This window comes from Heterodontus francisci, chromosome 17, assembly GCF_036365525.1.
Source record: "Heterodontus francisci isolate sHetFra1 chromosome 17, sHetFra1.hap1, whole genome shotgun sequence".
Lineage (NCBI taxonomy): Eukaryota > Metazoa > Chordata > Chondrichthyes > Heterodontiformes > Heterodontidae > Heterodontus > Heterodontus francisci.
The window spans coordinates 75,886,600-75,906,789 of NC_090387.1; the positions used below are offsets into that span (position 1 = coordinate 75,886,600).

At 42.5% G+C, this 20,190-nt stretch overlaps 1 protein-coding gene across 5 annotated transcripts in view; it reads right to left on the minus strand.

The window, feature by feature from the left end:
* bbs2 (Bardet-Biedl syndrome 2) overlaps positions 1 to 20,190 on the minus strand; it is a 100,098-nt gene that overhangs the window by 23,389 nt on the left and 56,519 nt on the right. For all 5 annotated transcript variants that reach the window (XM_068049707.1, XM_068049708.1, XM_068049706.1 and 2 more), the window contains 7 exons: positions 19,770 to 19,856; positions 17,972 to 18,107; positions 17,356 to 17,495; positions 16,730 to 16,874; positions 12,324 to 12,495; positions 10,797 to 10,926; positions 6,946 to 7,077 (listed from right to left, as the gene is read on the minus strand). In XM_068049707.1, coding sequence (XP_067905808.1) covers positions 6,946 to 7,077; positions 10,797 to 10,926; positions 12,324 to 12,495; positions 16,730 to 16,874; positions 17,356 to 17,495; positions 17,972 to 18,107; positions 19,770 to 19,856 — 942 coding nt within the window. The remainder of the gene's footprint in view (positions 1 to 6,945; positions 7,078 to 10,796; positions 10,927 to 12,323; positions 12,496 to 16,729; positions 16,875 to 17,355; positions 17,496 to 17,971; positions 18,108 to 19,769; positions 19,857 to 20,190) is intronic.

Sequence of the window (20,190 nt, forward strand, 5' to 3'; positions counted from 1 at the left end):
CACGTGGTCACAGGGAGAACTTGCAAACTCCACACAGGCAGTACCCAGAATCGAACCCGGGTCGCTGGAGCGGTGAGGCTGCGGTGCTAACCACTGCGCCACTGTGCCACCTATTATTTGCCTTGGAAATACATCCCAATATTTGCCTGACTTCGTGGACAGTCTCACATAGACTTAATAGCTTCAGTCAAGGCTCAATAATTACATCCAGTGCTGATCGAAAAGGCTGCAGAAATTATTTCAAAAGCTGCGAGAGTTTTATAAAAAGTAAGGACCCCCATATACATGGTACCCACATACACATAGTACATTGTGAGCTAAATATCGGAATGTATCTGCTGTCATGGTGTCAATGCTGGTTTTCAGGAATGATCATTCTTTTCTCACTCGCCCTCATCCCACCAGTCACTGCAGAATAAGCCTGCTCAATAACAGAAAATGTTTGGAAGCTGAACAGTGACAATCCACAGTGGATCTATAAGCATATGGTGCAGCATTAATGCGCGGAAAAATCCCTGGAAATAGATACATTCGACTGCTGGGAACTTGTTTTGGAATAAATCTTTACCCTGAACACATCTGGTTTGTAATAGCAGTATTGACATTAACATTTGCACTTGCAGCCTCATCTACCCTTTTGAGGCACATCTTATGATTTCTAAATGTAAAGTGCTTTGTATTGAAATAACACAGATCAAGAAAGGTGGAGAATGTTATTATAGGGGCCTTTATCGCTAAATCTTTTGAGACCTTCCGTAAATTCAACTTTATGAGTTAACTTTTCCAAATTCCTATGGAGCTGCTCCATCAGTGTTAAACTAAGTTTCAAATGAGAAGATGGGAGACCAATCCACTTTAAAAGTGAAGAAAGAACTTGCATTGATATAGCGCCTTTCACAACCTCAGGGCATCCTGAAATACTTTATAGCAAATTAATTACTTTTCTGAAATGTACTTTCAAAGTATAGTCCATGTCGTAACATAGGGAAATGTGACACACAAACAACAATGAAAAATGACCAGAACATCTGTTTTAGGTCTTGGTTGAGTGATAAATGCTGGCCAGGAAAGCTCCCTGCACGTCTTCAAATAGTGCCATAGAATCTTTTACATCCACCTGAGGACAGACAGGACCTCGGTTTAATGCCTCATCCAAAAACCAGCACTTCCAACAGTGCAGCACTCCCTCGCTACTGCCCTGAAATGTCAGCCCAGATTATGTGCTCAAGTCTCTGGAGTGAGGTTTGAACCCACAACCTTCTGGTAATAACATACTCCCCACAAGTTCAAGGCTCCTCACATTTTAGAATGGATACACTTCCGTTGCACCCAGTCCTGAGTCACTGGAACACTTGATGGGTTTTACCATTCCAAAGCCAATGGAAGGGGACAGTCTTGGATCTGTAGATAGAAAGTTGATTCAGTGTCATACAAATTGTCCATCTTCCTTAGTTAGACACCAGACTGCAAGAATGCCATGTTGGAAAACCCTGTTCGGGGCAGCTGGACAACTTGGGTAAATTTGTCCTACTAGTCTGATTGTGATGAGCTCCATAAAAGTTTCATTGCATCACCGACAATCAATAGCAAACAGCAGACACTGGGAAACCATCACAGTTTGACGCTATGAGGCACATTTAAGAATAGTAGGGATTTACAGTACCAAGAAATTTGGTTGGAGGGTCATCAGGGTGTTAGAGTATTAAACTCAATTAATATCAAGTAACAGGAGGAAGGGGCTGGCAGTGTTTTACAATATCAGGGCTTTAAATAATGAGAAAAGGGGAAGGGAGCGAGCAGGATTCTAGGCTATCGCATGTGTTAAAATGTAAGTTCTTTCTTCATGACTATCGGATGCTGAAAACTGATCAAGTATTGAACAGTCACCTGCTCCAACATAATCTACTCCAGTGAAAGTGGTAAACGTAAGTACTGAAAGCAAAAATAAAAAAAAGCTTAGCTATGAGGATTCCCTGGTATTCATACTGAACTGTGATACAACTTGCTGTCTTCAGATGTCATGGCCTTTAAGTTTTACAGTGACAAAAGTTTTGCAGAAAACTTAGAAATCTACAATCTTCCCGCCTATAGTTATTAGTTGTCCAAAGTAAAACAAAGTATGTTTGTGCGTGATGAATACACATGGCTAAGCTGCTGGGAGTACCTGGGGGTTAGTACTTTCCACCAAATCCTTTGTGCCAGTCACTAGGAATTTATGTTTGGGTATGGTTTAAGTTCAGTTATTAATGGAATGAATTGTTAATATTTCAGAAGAGGTTTCCTCTCCTGTAAATAGTAAATCTAATAACATATAGAATACATGAGCAAAGAGGTAATGATGTCATTTTTATAAAGCAATGGTTAGGCCACAATAGAGTTTTGTGTGCAGTTTTGGGTAGTCCATTGTAGAAAGGACATAAAAGCCGTAAAGAACTCAGATTCATCAAGACGAAACCAGGGATGAGGAACTACAGTTATGAAGCGAGATTTGAGATACTTGGACCAAATTCAAATGGTGCTGTGAGGGCTAAGAGGAAATTTAATAGAGGTTCTTAAGGATTTAATAAGTATTTATTTAAAATTAATTTATTAATTAGTGCTAGAAATGTCAGTTAGAGGGGTGAAGTGCTTCACCTGTGAGATGTGGTAGGTCCGTGAAGCTTCCAGCGTTCCGGACGACTACATCTGCAGGAAGTGTACCCAGTTGCAGCTCCTCAAAGACCGCATGGATCGGTTGGAGCGGCAACTGGATGCACTTAGGAGCATGCAGGTGACAGAAAGCATCATAGACAGGAGTTTTAGAGAAGTGGTTACACCCAAGGTGCAGGCAGATAGATGGGTGACCGCTAGAGGGGCAGGCAGTCAGTGCAGGAACTCCCTGTGGTTATCCCCCTCTCTAACAAGTATACCATTTTGGATACTGTTGGGGGGGATGGCCTATCAGGGGAAAACAGCAGCAGCCAGAGCAGTGGCACCACGGCTGGCACTGTTGTTCAGCAGGGAGGGACAAAGCGCAGAAGAGCAATAGTTATAGGGGGACTCTATAGTCAGGGGCACAGATAGGCGCTTCTGTGGACGTGAAAGAGACTCCAGGATGGTATGTTGCCTCCCTGGTGCCAGGGTCAAGGATGTCTCTGAATGGACAGGGGGTATTCTGAAGGGGGAGGGTGAACAGCCAGAGATTGTGGTACACATCGGTACCAACGAAATAGGCAGGAAGAGTGACGAGGTCCTGCAGGGGGAGTTTAGAGAGTTAGGTAGAAAGTTAAAAAACAGGACCTCTAGGGTTGCAACCTCTGGATTACTCCCTGTGCCACGTGCCAGTGAGGCTAGAAATAGAAAGATAGTGCAGCTAAACACGTGGCTGAGCAGCTGATGTAGAAGGGAGGGTTCCAGATATCTTGACCATTGGGATCTCTTCAGGGACAGATGGGACCTGTACAAGAAGGACGGGTTGCATCTAAACTGGAGGGGCACTAATATCCTGGTTGCAAGGTTTGCTAGCGTCACTCGGGAGGGTTTAAACTAGTGTGGCAGGGGGGTGGAAACCAGAGCAGTAGGACAGTTATTGAAATAAATGAGGAGGACATAGTAAATAAGGCCAGTAAGACTAAGAGGAAGAGCAGGCAGGGAGATGTTGCTGAGCACAGCGGGACTGGTGATCTGAAGTGCATTTGTTTCAATGCGAGAAGTATAACAGGTAAGGCAGATGAACTTAGAGCTTGGATTAGTACTTGGAAATATGATGTTGTTGCTATTAGAGACTTGCTTGAGGGAAGGGCAGGATTGGCAGCTAAACGTTCCAGGCTTTAGAAGCTTCAGGCTGGATAGAGGGGGATGTAAAAGGGGTGCGGGAGTTGCATTACTGGTTAAGGAGAATATCACAGCTGTACTGCGGGAGGACACCTCAGAGGGGTCATGCAGCGAGGCAATATGGGTGGAGCTCAGGAATAGGAAGGGTGCAGTCACGATGTTGTGGGTTTACTACAGGCCTCCCAACAGCCAGCGGGAGGTAGAGGAGCAGATATGTAGACAGATTTTGGAAAGGTAACAGGGTTGTGACGGTGGGTGATTTTAACTTCCCCTATATTGACTGGGACTCACTTAGTGCTAGGGGCTTGGATGGGGCAGAATTTGTGAGGAGCATCCAGGGGGGCTTCTTGAAACAGTATGTAGATAGTCCAACTAGGGATGGGGCCATTCTGGATCTGGTATTGGGGAATGAGCCCGGCCAGGTGGTCAAAGTTTCAGTGGGGGAGCATTTCGGGAACAGTGACCATAATTCCATCAGTTTTAAGGTATTTGTGGATAAGGATAAGAGTAGTCCTCGGGTGAAGGAGCTAAATTGGGGGAAGGCTAATTATAACAATATTAGACAGGAACTGAAGAATTTAGATTGGGGGCGGCTGTTTGAGGGTAAATCAACATCTGACATGTGGGAGTCTTTCAAACGTCAGCTGATTAGAATCCAGGACCAGCATGTTCCTGTGAGGAAGAAAGACAAGTTTGGCAAGTTTCGGGAAGCTTGGATAACACGGGATATTGTGAGCCTAGTCAAAAAGAAAAAGGAAGCATTTGTAAGGGCTGGAAGGCTAGGAACAGACGAATCCCTTGAGGAATATAATGACAGTAGGAAGGAACTTAAGCAAGGAGTTAGGAGGGCTAAAAGGGGTCATGAAAAGTCATTGGCAAACAGGATTAAGGAAAATCCCAAGGCTTTTTATACATATATAAAGAGCAAGAGTGTAACCAGGGAAAGGGTTGGCCCACTCAAGGACAGAGATGGGAATCTATGTGTGGAGCCAGAGGAAATGGGTGAGGTGCTAAATGAGTACTTTACATCAGTATTCCCCAAAGAGAAGGACTTGGTGGATGATGAGCCTAGGGAAGGGAGTGCAGATAGTCTCAGTCATCTCATTATCAAAAAGGAGGAGGTGTTGGGTGTCTTGCAAAGCATTAAGGTAGATAAGTCCCCAGGGCCTGATGAGATCTACCCCAGAATACTGAGGGAGGCAAGGGAAGAAATTGCTTGGGCCTTGACAGAAATCCTTGCATCCTCATTGGCTACAGGTGAGGTCCCAGAGGACCGGAGAATAGCCAATGTTGTTCCTTTGTTTAAGAAGGGTGGCAAGGATAATCCAGGAAATTATAGGCCGGTGAGCCTTACATCAGTGGTAGGGATATTATTAGAGAGGATTATTCGGGACAGGATTTACTCCCATTTGGAAACAAATGGACTTATTAGCGAGAGGCAGCATGGTTTTGTGAAGGGGAGGTCGTGTCTCACTAATTTGATTGAGTTTTTTGAGGAAGTGACAAAGATGATTGATGAAGGAAGGGCAGTGGATGTTATCTATATGGACTTCAGTAAAGCCTTTGACAAGGTCCATCATGGCAGACTGATACAAAAGGTGAAGTCACATGGGATCAGAGGGGAGCTGGCAAGATGGATACAGAACTGGCTCAGTCATAGAATTCAGAGGGTATCAGTGGATGGGTGTTTTTCTGAATGGAGGGATGTGACTAGTGGTGTTCCGCAGGGATCAGTGCTGGGACTTTTGCTCTTTGTAGTATATATAAATGATTTGGAGGAAAATGTAGCTGGTCTGATTAGTAAGTTTGCGGACGACACAAAGGTTGGTGGAGTTGCGGATAATGATGAGGATTGTCAGAGGATACACAGCAGGATATAGATCAGTTGGAGACTTGGGCGGAAAAATGGCAGATGGAGTTTAATCAGGACAAATGTGAGGTAATGCATTTTGGAAGGTCTGATGCAGGTGGGAAGTATACAGTAAATGGCAGAACCCTTAGGAGTATTGAGAGGCAGAGAGATCTGGGCGTACAGGTCCACAGGTCACTGAAAGTGGCAACGCAGGTGGATAAGGCAGTCAAGAAGGCATATGGCATGCTTGCCTTCATCGGTCGGGGCACAGAATATAAAAATTGGCAAGTCATGTTGCAGCTGTACAGAACTTTAGTTAGGCCACACTTAGAATATTGCGTGCAATTCTGGTCGCCACACTACCAGAAGGATGTGGAGGCTTTGGAGAGGGTACAGAGGAGGTTTACCAGGATGTTGCCGGGTCTGGAGGGCATTAGCTATGAGGAGAGGTTGGAAAAACTCTGATTGTTTTCACTGGAACGACGGAGGTGGAGGGGCGACATGATAGAGGTTTACAAAGTTATGAGCGGCATGGACAGAGTGGATAGTCAGAAGCTTTTTCCCAGGGTGGAAGAGTCAGTTACTAGGGGACATAGGTTTAAGGTGAGAGGGGCAAAGTTTAGAGGGGATGTGCGAGGCAAGTTCTTTACACAGAGGGTGGTGAGTGCCTGGAACTTGCTGCCAGGGGAGGTGGTGGAAGCAGATACGACAGCGACGTTTAAGAGACAGCTTGACAAATACATGAATAGGAAGGGAATAGAGGGATATGGGCCCCGGAAGTGCAGAAGGTGTTAGTTTAGGCAGGCATCAAGATCGGCGCAGGCTTGGAGGGACGAATGGCTTGTTCCTGTGCTGTACTGTTCTTTGTTCTTAAAATTATGAAGGGTTTTAACAGCATAAATAGAGAAAGACTATTTCCTCTGATTAATGGTCTTGTTCACTGGCTTTTCAATGTAAAATTGTCACTAATGGAATGAAGTTAAGAAAAATTTCTCTATATAATGAGTTGTTAGAGCATGGAATGCTTTGCCACAAGGAGCAAGTGAAGCACAGGACATTGCCTCTTTTGAGAAATAGATAAACATTTGAAGTATAGGAAGATAACAGAACTATGGAGATACAGCAAGGCAGTGAAATTAGTTGGATTACTCTACTAAAGGCAGTACACAAACATGATGGGCCAAATGGCATCCCCTCCATGCTGCAAACTGCTATGGATCTGTGGTACTGTTTGTGAAATCACTTTTTTAAAAAATGTCAGTTTAGTAAATGAATCTTACCTCTCCATTCATATTCATTTTAATGCACAGCTGTCCACCATCTCTCAGAGATGTGAAGCAGACGTCCAATGGCACACTTGGACACTCAATATCTTCAGGTACAAGGAAATTCTGATTCATCCACATCACAACCTGTAAAGGGCAGCAAATGAGACAGTGAGGAGTAACCTCAGTACCCACAATCAGACAGCTCCGTACACACCACAGAGGAAGTGCAAGCTCAGTAACCACATCAGACAGCTAAATATACACTATAGAGGAAATGTAAACTCAGTAAACACCATCAACCAGCTCTCAACACACTACACCTGCAAAGCCACCACTGTAACAGACAAACATTGAGCCATCTGCTTTATCCCAGTTCTCTGTTTTGAAGAATGAAACTAAAGTACCATACGGTTTCATTGTTCTTTTACATAATATGATTGACACCTAGTTGTGATACTGAGCAACAGTTGAAGAGTTAAGCACCAACACCAGAATCAAGTGAATAATTCAATGATAGGGTGAAGAAATAAAATTTTACAACATAGCAGCACCTTTATAACACAGTCGCTGGCAGTATGTGGCGGGGGCAGGGGGTGGGGGTGGCTGTAGATAAGATGGATTTTCTATTAGAGAATATGTTTGCGACAATTCATCACAATGCATTAGAGTGAATTGTATATTACAGGGACCAGGAATATGAGAGGGTATACAGGAAGCAGGATGTTACAGGGAGGGAAACAATACAGGTAGGGTATTACAGTGTTCAACATATTAGAGTGTGTAATAGAAACTGACATGTTTCAGAGAGAATATTACAGGAAATGGTGTGTTACAGAGAAGGTCTTATCGAGAGCGACATATCGCATGAAGTGCACAGCAGCGAAATAGGCCTTTCGGTTCATCTGCTCTATTCCAGCGTTTATGCTCCACACAAGCCTCCTCCCACTACTTTTCATCTCACCCTATCAGTATGTCCTTCTATTCCTTTCTCTCTCATATGCTTATCTAGCTTCCCCTTAAATTCATCTATCCTGGTTGCCTCGACTACTCCTTGTGGTAGCGTGTTTCATATTCTTACCGTTTTTTGGGTAAAGAGGTTTCTCCTGAATTCCCTACTGGCTTATTAGTGGCTATCTTACATTTATTACCTCTAGTTTTAGACTCCCCTACGTGGAACATTTTCCCCACGTCTACCCTATCAAACCTTTTCATTCTTTTAAAGACCTCTTTAACTTGATTTGTACCTTCTCTAAATCCTCCATATCGTTTTTAAAATATGGAGACCAGAACAATGCACAGTACTCCAAGCATGATCAAACTAAGGTATGGTACAAGTTTAACATAACTTTGCAGCTTTTCAATTGTATCTCTCTAGAAATGAACCCCAGTGCTTGGTTTGCTTTTTTATGGCTTTATTAACCTGCATTGCTACTTGTAGTGATGCGTGTCTGCATCCTCAGCTTCCTTTGGTCCTCTATCCCATTCAGATTCTTATTATGCAAGTAGAAAGTGTCCTTATCATTCTTACCAAAATGCACCACCTCACACTTATCTATATTGAAGTTCATTTGCCAATTATATGCCCATTCTGCAAGTTTAATATCTTCCTGTATTTTGTCACTTTCTTCCTTTGTATTTAGCGTCGGTCGTAAATTTTGAAATTGTACTTCCTCTTTTGTAAGTCCAAATCATTAACTTAAGTTGTGAATGACTATTTTCCTAGCACCAAGCCCTATGCAACATCACTTCCCAACTTTTATCAGTCTGTGTAGCTACTCTTAGATCTTACTCTCTCTGTTCTGTTGTGTAGCCAGCTTGCTATTCATTCTGCTATCTGTCCCGACTCCACATACTCTGACCCTAATCATGTGTCTGTGATCCAGTACCTCATCAAAGGCCTATTGAAAATCCAAATATATTACATCTACTGCACTTCCCCATCTACTATTTTTATTACTCCTTCAAAGAAATTAATACGGTCAAGCATGAAATCCGTACTGAATACTCGATTATATTTTTGGTTTCTAGATGATTTTCTATGATCACCATTTAAAATATTTCCCACTGCTGTTCTAACTCTTTGTTAAAAAAAATCAGTTTACCTTCCCTCATTCCATTCTCATCTCAAAATTAGTTTTTTTCAATCCAGTACATTTGTCTTTGTCTTAAGTCTTTTTCAATCATTATTTTAAACCTTATTAGGTTATGATGGCTATTGCCTAGATGTTCCCCTATGCTTACTTCTCTTCTCTGCTCTGGTTCATTTAACATTACTAGATCCAGTAGTGATTCAGAGTGTTAGAGAGTGATATGTTAGAGAGAAAATATTACAGGAAATGGTGTGTTAGAGATTGTATTACAGGGAGCAGTGTGTTACAGAGATGATATTACAGGAAATGGTATGTTATAGGGAGCCTGCAATAGTGAGGGGTGTGACTCAGAGGCTATTTGTTGTGAGGACTACATCTCACAGCTGATTATAGTGAATGAATTAACATAGAAGAGAATTTTCTAGGCGTGTGTAGTGTTTATAGTGAAAGGCGTGCCTCAGATACTGTTATAAGGAGGACCACATATCACCAAGGCTGATAATGGCATAGCGATTAGAGTAAGGAAATTGTCTCACCAAGGCGCCTATAGTTACTGAAGTATTATAGAGGAGGATGTTCTAACCAATGAGTTTATCTCATAGATGTTGTTATACTTGGTGTCTCTGCTGAAGAGTGCCTAGATCAGCAACATCCATGGTGTTTAATGATTTATTTTTAACTACCAACAATACTCTGTAATTAAGCAGGATGAGTATTTGGACTTTTGCAAATATGAAGCAAATCTAAAGTGAAATCACACTGCAGGGACTTGTACTCTTACATCACCAATGACATCTCTATTATTCCTTCAACCTTTGCCCCTCAAGGTAGTCTGATATCTATAATGATTTAATAACATGTAACTGGGCTCCCTATGGACCTGCACACCCTCAGTGGATTATCTCACATCACTTGGATTATATTAGCTGGTACCTCCAGAAGTTGTGGTGGTCTGGAAACCCTGAATTGGGGCTAACACCGAGGTTCTGCTGAATTTAACGGCCAGACCTCATTTGAATTTTCTTTCCCTGTTTCCCATTGGCCTACTGGCCAGATTGAAACAGAAACAAGAAATGCTGGAATCACTCAGCAGGTCTGGCAGCATCTGTGGAAAGAGAAGCAGAGTTAACGTTTCGGGTCAGTGACCCACTCTGGCTGACTGTTGGGTGGGAAGGCCTACACTGGAAGGCCACCGCCAGGGAGCAGAGAAGAGGAAAGGAGAGATCCAGTGGCAGGGAGTTGGGGGGGAGGGCCGGTGGTGGTGAGGCGGGGAGGTGGTGATGGTGGATCTGGATCTCGGTGGACATTGTGGGTTGGCCTGCAGACTGTCTCACCCATCCTGGTGGGGTGGCTTTAAATTCTACCCCTTTATCCTCATTAGGGTGTTTCAGTGATGTGGGGTACTTCCCAAACACACTTTCCACTCTCTCTCCCTAGCACACAGAATTGAGGGGAAATTATAAGACTAAGAATGGTGGTGCACCACCCCCAGCCCACCATTCTTAGTCTTATAATTTCCCCTCAATTCTGATGGCTCCTCAACTCATTCTTCGCAAGAATCTCAAAACTTTCCAATACTTCACCTGTTTCAGTCTTTACGAAAACATTCAGAATTTCACACTTGGCAACACTTAATCACTATGTCCTGAATTACCTCGCTGTCATTTAACTTCAGTGATGTCCTGCATTATGGTCACTGGCCTAGGTTTCTAAATCAAAAATATTAAAGTAACCATATGATACACATGGTGATCGAGAAGCACACTGACTCACCCTCTGCACACGATCACTGACTGTGAAGGTGACGTAACTTTGAGGTTCAGAAGCAGTCGCTGGAGCATGTCGGGCATACATTGAGAATCGAGGCAGCTGCCTTGTCAGCTCAAACACATGGAACTGCATGCTGAGTAAAAATATCATAATACATCCACTTTCATTGAACACATTTCTACATTCTTCCTGCCCTCCCATTCAACAAAATTAGTTTACAGCCACATTTACTCATCTGAATTCCTGTATAATTCAAATGGTTATAGAGATGTTGGAATGCTGACTGTGCTCTCTCAGAGCTGCTCCTCGCAGTACAGTGATCGAGTTCTCTCAGTATACTGACTAATGTCCTGTGCTTTATACCTTTACACAAATGGTGACACAGTTTGCCAGTTTACCATTTGAACATTACTGACTGTCCTGCACTGGGTGAGGTAGTAATGCACTGAGCTGCAGTGGTAGAGATAGGGACATAATAACAAGGCTAGATACATGATTTCAGCTCAAAATAGAGAGAGAAAACAAGTGCCTTATCACACATCTCAGCAACATACAATGTTTACATACAATGAACAACTCTGAAGTGCACTGACAGTCATGTTGACAATCACTACTGTCCTTTCACACACAAGATCTCAAAAAGCACAAGATGAATACGCACATAGGAACAGTAGGCCATTCAACCTATTGAGCCTGCTATTTTGTTAGTCATGGCAGCTCCATCCTTTAACTCCCAATTCACTACCCTTTTTCCCATGTCCCTTAATAACCTTACTTCTAAGCAAGTATCAACCTCCCTTTTCATAGGAACATAGAAGTGAAGAGTTAATTTGTTTTTGACGTAGTTGGTGAATGGAGCAATATTGATGAGGACACTTTCTTGCTCACCTTCAAACAATGCCACAGGCTCTTGAACATGTGCCTGAACAGATAGGTGAAACCTTGGTTTAATGTCTCATACAAAAGATGGAACCTCCAAAAATGCAGAACTTCCTCAGTATTTACTGGAACTTCAGTGTGGATAACGTGCTCAAATCCTAAACAGAACTTGAAACTACAACCTGCTGACTCAGGTGGAATGAGCCAAGCTGACACACTTCCGCAGTAAATATTTGCCTACTTATGCTCTCAAGTAACAAGAGATTTGCCCAGCCTCCCTCCGATGTGGGATGAGCCCAGCCCTCCCCTCCAACATAGGTCGGTTATGTAGTTGCATCATGCCTCACAGTTCACTTGCGAATAGATTGGAGACAATGAATTTTTTTTTCATGTCACTTTACAGGAATCAGATCCAAATGTTTGCCTCCAGAAACACAGTATACAGGAACATCAAAGATTCCATGCTCAGTACACTAGACAGACCCACTGTGTCACCCTATTGCATTGTATATTTCACATCTAGAGACACTAATATCTGTTTGTACCATTCTGAAGTTTGGCTCATTAAGTTGTATTCAAAAAATGACATCTGTAATTTACACATTAAGTCATTTATGGATGACTCATCCAGGTCCCCCTCCTACTGCTCACCTGTTTCTGTAGCCCACAAAAGCCTTGATGTGCAGATCCACTGGGACATCTTTGGGTGGAATGATGGGAATTCGGATTTGTCCCGAGAGGTTGTGTGCACTGGGATGAACCACGTGAGACTCTCCGTCAAATATACCCTCAGCAAAGATAAGCACAGCCCGAATGATGGTGTCTATATAAAAACACACACACAAACTATAATATGAAAGATTGGCAATCAGATCCAAGTAAGATTGTCCATACCGAGCAAGATGGATTTTGGAACAATAGCCCGGTGGATACAAACGCAGAGACAGGTTACACGAATAACTGGTAATACCATACAGAAGGAGATATTTCTCCACACCAGTGCATATTGACCAAGGAGTTCATTAACATATAAATAATTTGCGCAGGCCGCTTTAGGAAACTAACAAATGGTGTTCCATTAAATTGACACTCCATGGTGCGATGAAGGTGAAATCACAACTGCCTGCCTAGGTGAACATTGGGAAGTAGACATAACCTCAGGTGTGTATCCTGCAGAGCTAGAGATACTGAAATACAGCATTGACTATGTACCTTGCAGGGCATCAAGTGCATGCCCTGCGGAGCTCAAGATATTGGAACCCAGACCCAACTGTGTGCTCAGCAGAGCTACGAGTTAGAGACCCAGTGGGTAGATAATGAATGCTCCTTTAAATCTTCAGAATTTTTAAAGTAAATGTTAAGGGTAAAGCACTGGCCCTTGTGTGAAATGTATAGCCCTCACATTTCTACATTTGTGAACAGACCTTTTTTTGGAGGTTGGAGGGGAGGAAGACATAAATGTTGGTGCTCAATAGGGTAACAGCTGTGAACATTGGACAGTGGAACATATCTCTAATTTTGAAGCTCCCAAGTAAGGTTATATAAAGCTTCCATTGCCTTACATTTCCAAGTAAGGTGCAAACATAAACCTTCCCAACAAGGTTCTTAACTCTAATCTCTGAACAGTAGCAGCGTTACACACTTACATTTTCTACTCCAGCCACTTTTGTAACCATTTGTGCACGAGACTGCCAATTTGGTGCTAGATTGTGGACATTTAGTACTATGAATGCACCCGCCAGGATCTGGATTAACATGTCAAATTTGTTTCACTTTGGATCCTTGCAACTAACAGATTTTAATCCCATTAGTACAGGTTCCAGAGGTGAAAGGATAACGTGTTGAGCCATCATATCATTCAATCCTCATTTACATTTTTGTACTGTTCCCTCTAATATAGTTGGCACTATCTTCTTGCTTTAATTGCATAGGACAGACCACACACTACGAGAGCTGTGCCCTACCTCACCCCAAGTATAATCCTCAAACCCCAGACATGTATAGCTCTCACGCTGAAATAAATTCTTGTTTTCCATGACAATGCTAATGGGACCAAAAAGTGCAAGGAAAATAAGGTTATGCATTCACCTGCAGGAATACACACAGTGCATGCATTGTGTCTCTTTGATACAAGGAATCATTTCCATAATGCCTCAAACGCCCCATCCAGGTCAGCTCTCCTTTTCCGATTCCAGAACTTGGATGACCCTCCAGTGACAACAGAAGTTTTCTCTTCTAATTTTAAGGTTAACCTTTAACAAAGTGAAACCTGGCCTGCTGTATAAAATACAATGTCAGCAAAGCTCAATTCTCTAGTCCTACTGTTTTCCCTTTAAGAAGAAAACAAATTCGCTGCAAAGTTTCTACTTACATCCTCCTGTCAAGTCACATCAAGACCTTTTCAGAAGATACCATACTGCTGTATATTCTAACTTAAGGACTGATTGTAAACCTGAGGAGCTGGTGATTCCCCTCTGGTTGTGGCTTCAAGTTTACCAAGTCTCATTCTTGGAATGATTTTTCACCATGAACCTCTCAAAATATCTGACATACTGAATGGATTTTTTCAAAGGAATGGAATTGTCACAAATAAACAGTTGATTCAAGGCACTTGACTTACTTTAATCTTAACCTGCCCAGCTAGGGTTACAGAAGATTCCTCCTTTGTAGAGCAATAATTTTCATTCTGGCCATTGATGGGATAAAATTTATCTTAGAAGTATTGAAATGAAAATCTAGGGTCCTTTTCTGATTGGCAGGATGCGACGAGTGGAGTCCCACAGGGGTCTGTGCTTGGGCCTCAACTTTTTACAATTTGTATCAATGACTTAGATGAAGGGAGCGATGGCATGGTAGCTAAATTTGCAGATGACACAAAGACAGGCAAGAAAGTATGTCGTGAAGAGGACATAAGGAGGACATAGATAGGTTAAGTGAGTAGGCAAAAATCTGGCAGATGGAGTATAATATGGGAAAATGTGAAGTTGTTCACTTCGGCAGGAAGAATAAAAAAGCAGAGTATTACTTCAACGGAGAACGACTGCAGAGTTCCGAGGTGCAGAGGGATCTAGGTAGTCTAGTGCATGAGTCATAAAAAGTTAGTATGCAGGTACAGCAAGTCATAAAGAAGGCTAATGGAATGTTATCCTTTATTACGAGAGGAATCCAAAATAAAAGAAAGGATGTTATGCTTCAGTTATACAGGGTATTGGGAAGACCACATCTCTAATACTGCGTGGAGTTCTGGTCTCCTTATTTAAGGAAGGATGTAAATATGTTGGAGGCGGTTGAAGGAGGTTTACTAGGTTGATACCTGGAATGAGTGGGTTGTCTTATGAGGAAAGGTTGGACAGACCAGGCTTATTTTCACTGGAGTTTGGAAGAGTGAGGGGAGACGTGACAGAAGTATATAAGATCCTGAACGGTCTGGACAAGGTGGATGTGGAAAGGATGTTTCCTCTTGTGGGTGAGTCCAGAACTAGAGGGCACTATTTTAAAATTAGGGGTCGCCCTTTTAGGACACAGATGAGGAGAATTTCTTTTCCTCAGAGGGTTGTGCGACTTTGGAACTCTCTGCCTCAGAAGGTGGTGGACGTGGGGTCATTGAATATTTTTACGGCTGAGATAGATGGATTCTTGTTAGGCAAGGGAATCAAAGATTATCGGGGGTAGATGGGAGTGTGGAATTCGAGACACAAACAGATCAGCCATGATCTTATTGAATGGCGGAGCAGGCTTGAGGGGCCGAATGGCCTACTACTGCTCCTGATTCGTGCATTCGTAGTTACACACAGTAAAAGCATTGAAGTGAAAATCTAATTGAACATCTATTGGAAATAAATGGAATTGGCCCTCCCAATAGACCAAGGCATAAAAGACACACCCAACGCAATCCTTACTATCTCAGAGGTGTAACAGATTGACCTTCACAAAGGTCCATCTCTACACCCTTCAATTTCTATCCACAAAACAGCTGACTTAGTGCAGCCATTCTACGAGCATTCCACCAGTGGTATTGTGGCCCCGCAAATAAGCAGACTGCAGTACGGATTGGTACAGTTCTAAGCAGCTGCTGATGGTGCTGCTGAGTTCAGTGACTTGAAAAGTTCAGCAGCAGCACCACCACTGGGGAGCTAATTTTATTGTTACTGTGTGCAACAGATATATTAGTTTCTCTTGGAGTACAGTATACCCAATAATGGCTTCTAATCTTCTGACAGATTAAAAATGTTGGCAAGTATATAGGTAAGCACATAACAGAAAACAAACTGTCATTTTGAAGCTCCTTTGTGACAACATTCATAACAAGTAAAAGCTTGAATTTATATAAAACTTTTCATGACCTCGGGACGTCCCAAAGCACTTTACAGCCAATGAGTTACTTTTGAAGTGTAGCCACTGTAATGTAGGAAACTCGGCAGCCAATTTGCACAAAACAAGGTCACACAATCAGCAATGTGATAAGCAAATAATCTGTTTTTGGTGATTAAAAACAGAAAGTGCTGGAAATACTCAGCAGGTCTGGCAACAACGGTGGATGAACTGATGAATGGTGATCGACCTGAAACATTAACTCTGCTTCTCTCCCCACAGATGCTGCCAGACCTGCTGAGTATTTCCAGCACTTTCTGTTTTTATTTCCAATTTCCAGCATCTCCAGTATTTTGCTTTTATTTTACTGTTTTTAGTGATGTTGGTTGAGGGAAAAACTTTGGACCAGATACTGGGAAGAACACCCAGGTTCTTCTTCAAAATAGTGCAATGGGAAACAGTGCCATCCATTATAAAACAACTATTGTTCTCAATGGTGGGTTTGCTATAGGTGGGTTGCTAATGAGCTTGCTAGAAAGCTACATTCAGAGTCAACCAGCTGATTCAAAAGTTTTAATAGCATAAATACATTTAAAAAATGGATTACTGCAATATTAAACAGCTATAAATTAATTTGAAAAATTCTAACATCAGCCAAAAAAGACACCTACAACCTTGAATAAAAAGCACCCTCTTTGATATTTTTCCTGCTATCTGTAGCTTAAGATGTCTCAAGGTAGACTCACCATTGAATGTAGAAATGTTCAGCTCCACGTGAGGACTTTGTTTGGCAGTGTCTATATTGACAGATAGGCCAGTCTGCAGTTGTGTATTGGCTGGAATAATGCCTATCTGTCCATCCCCTTCTCCACCCAGAGCACTCAAGGCAACCTGACACAAATGTAACATGTACACATTTGGTTAACTGTGTAACGACATCGCTTGCTCATCAGTCATCCATTTACAGTGCTCTCTGCCAGCCATTCGTGCTGTATGGCCCCTCATCAGTTGCTTAAACTCTCCAGTTAAACATAACACAGGCTTGACACTGAGTAAAGCTCCCTATGCGCGGCCCTATCAAGCACTCACTGGCCAGGTACAACAGCATTTAAATATCATTTTGCACTGTCTCATCTCGCACATCTAAGCCAGGTATAGCAGGGGTTAGACACATTGTATATTGGAGATCAGGGGTAGGAGGAAAGAAAATGAGAGAAAAACTTATTGTAGCAAACAACTTGTGTGAACATGGTAGAAGAATAGCAGTTTGAGGTCAGTGTGCTGATTGTCATAGCTTATAGCAATTAACAGAAAGCTTCCAGTTAATGACAACTGGTGTTAATGACAATAACCATGTGGTTTAACAACCTACCTTTGAATTTTCCTCATAGTTACGCAGTTCGAGCAGGAGGTTCTGTTTCCGCTGGCTCAGCTCACGGATTAAGTCTTGTTCTGCATTTGTGTCCATCAAATTCCCTTTCAACTCTCGACCAGCAGGCAGATAACCTCGAACTACAGAATGGAAGACAGGTAACTTGGACTAGCACTTTCAGTTTTCTCTGCTTTTTTATTCTGAAGGCACGGATAGAGAAATGCAAACCTCATTCAAGTCGGTATTCTTCATAAATGACTATGGACAGTATGTGTCAACAGGCTATTTGACTGTAGGTTTGGGGTGGGGAGGGGACACAGGGTCATCACCATATATTCATACATTTATACCCAGAGTCACTGGACAGCAAACAGAAGCAGCAATGCTTACTGATTTCTTTTCACCTTCGCCAACCCAATCGCAGCTGCCTTACACCCAACACAGCGAAGGTCAGTCAACTCAGCACAGACCAGGGACCTAGCTAATATCTTCAGATTGTCACTGTACCATGAATAGTCAATTACATCCCTGCAAGCGCTCACACAATGCAGTACCACTGGGAATAATGGTGATTCTCTGATCAGAATTCACTCAAGTCAAAGAAAGTTAGGTTTACCTTCTCCTTCGATTGAGCAGCAGATGAGCTGCGTCTGCCCATCCATTCTGTAGTCTTCCTCCACAATTCCAGCAATAGAGGAGCTAAAGTTGTCTTTGAAGATAACCTCACCAGTGCGGTCACTGCGTGCGTCAATCTGCCAGGTAATTCAGACAGTCCGTAAATGGTGATCACTGCCACCAACAATAATGCCAACAACACAGATGATAAGTAAAGTATATTTTGCATCTCTTACTTTAAGTTCCTTCCCCTTTCCCAAGCTCATATGTCAAAGGGAGAGCTGCTGCTAAGCCTCTGCCTCTTTGTAGTCAGCTGCTACCAGGTACACGTGCGGCATTATGGATTCCCCTCTCCAATTTTATCTCCCTGGAAGGAAGCGCCTTCCCGAAAAGTACACAGCACGGGAGTATGAGACCAAGTGACCATTGATTACTTTTATCAAAAAAAAATCACCATCAAAGACGCACACCACATATGGCAGTGCAATACATTGGTACTGCAATGCATGCAGGATGGAGTTAATGATGTAACATTAAATGAAAGCAGAGGGGGAAAAAAAGACAAGTAGATCAGTCACCTCAAATTCAATCTCAAAGATCCCTTCAGATATACGTATGGCAGCACAGTACTGACAGAGCCCGGAGGCAAGGATGCCTGTCTGCCATTTTAGCCACAGATATCATAAAAAAAGTAGACCAATGCCTGAATTTTTGGAACAAACCTCTTGACAGGGCAAAATCAGCCATAGATCCCAACCCAGCAGGCCATGCTACAAGTGTGTGCATATGGGTTTTGGGTGCACATAGGAACAGGCTTGGTTGAGATGCTTACTAATGTCAAATAGCCTTCCAACACTCACTGGCAAGGTTGATAACTGTATCACAGCAAGGTGCCAATGTCTTCAAGAAAGGAAGGCAATATAAAATTTTAAAAAGTAAAAACACCTCATCATACAACTAATCATGTTACATGAAAGAAAGTGAAGCATTCAGTAATTGATCATTTGAAATAAGCCAGCAACAGCAATTATAGCACATTTAGGCCAGGTCAGTGATCCCAACCAATAGAACCCTGTGTCACAGTGTATCATAAATGGTCTTGTGTCAGTCCAATTATACCATACCAGGCAGCAGGTCACAGTCCAATTATATCACATATGGCCCTATATCACAGTCCAACTATATCAAGAGGCTCTGAATCGCAAGATCACGTCACTGCCCTATTTTAACTCAAGGCCTGGAATCACTGTCCTGTTCTTCCTCGACCCTAAGTCATAGTTCTGTTATTCCCCATAAGGCCTACACACAGGTCCACTACATCATACAACGCCCTTTTTTTATTCTATCATGGGATGTGGGCATAACTGGCAAAGCCAGCATTTGTTGACCATCCCTAACTGCCCTTGACAACTGAGTGGCCGGCCAGGCCATTTCAGAGGGCAGTTAAGAGCCAACCACATTGCTATGGGTTTGGAGTCACATATAGGCCAGACCAGGAAAGGAAAGCAGATTTCCTTCCCTGCAGGACATTAGTGAACTACATGAGTATCAGGTGGCACTAACCCACATTGGGGAAAAAAAAGCAGAGTTAAAACTCTACTTAATAAATATCAAACACCCATCATTGGCATTCAATCTTAGGCTCAAGCCACATAAGTCACTCAAAGTTTTCCCTCGTGGTTTACAATACGCTCTGAACCTCAGGATTGAATTGCCATTTTAAAAACTGCTGCCAGCTGTTCAAAGTACCCCATTGCATCCCTCCTGTTAATTGTGACACATATACAGCAACGGCTCACCTTTCCATTTGACCAGCCAGTGATTAACTCACAAACACCATCCGAGTTCAAGTCAAAAGCATGAATACTCATGGCATGGTTTTTAGACTGCAAGAAATGAAAAGCACAAAAAAATCAAGATAACCAAAGCACGGAGAATGAGGAAGTGACTGTCTGACAGAAACATGGGTTTGTACCACTGCTAGCGTCTCAGAGCCAGCAGGCAGATGTCATGGCCTTGTTGCTTCACTTGGAAGACCAAACCTGATGTCAGACCAGATCAAACTTTATGCTCGATAATATTTTTAACTTTTCTCACTTGCTGAAGTGCAATTTATTATAGGTACAACGGGCTGCATGGTAATGTGTCATTTAAAAATTATGGATCACTTAAAGTTGCTTTTCTACCTTCTGCCTCTAACAACAAACGCTTATTAATGTC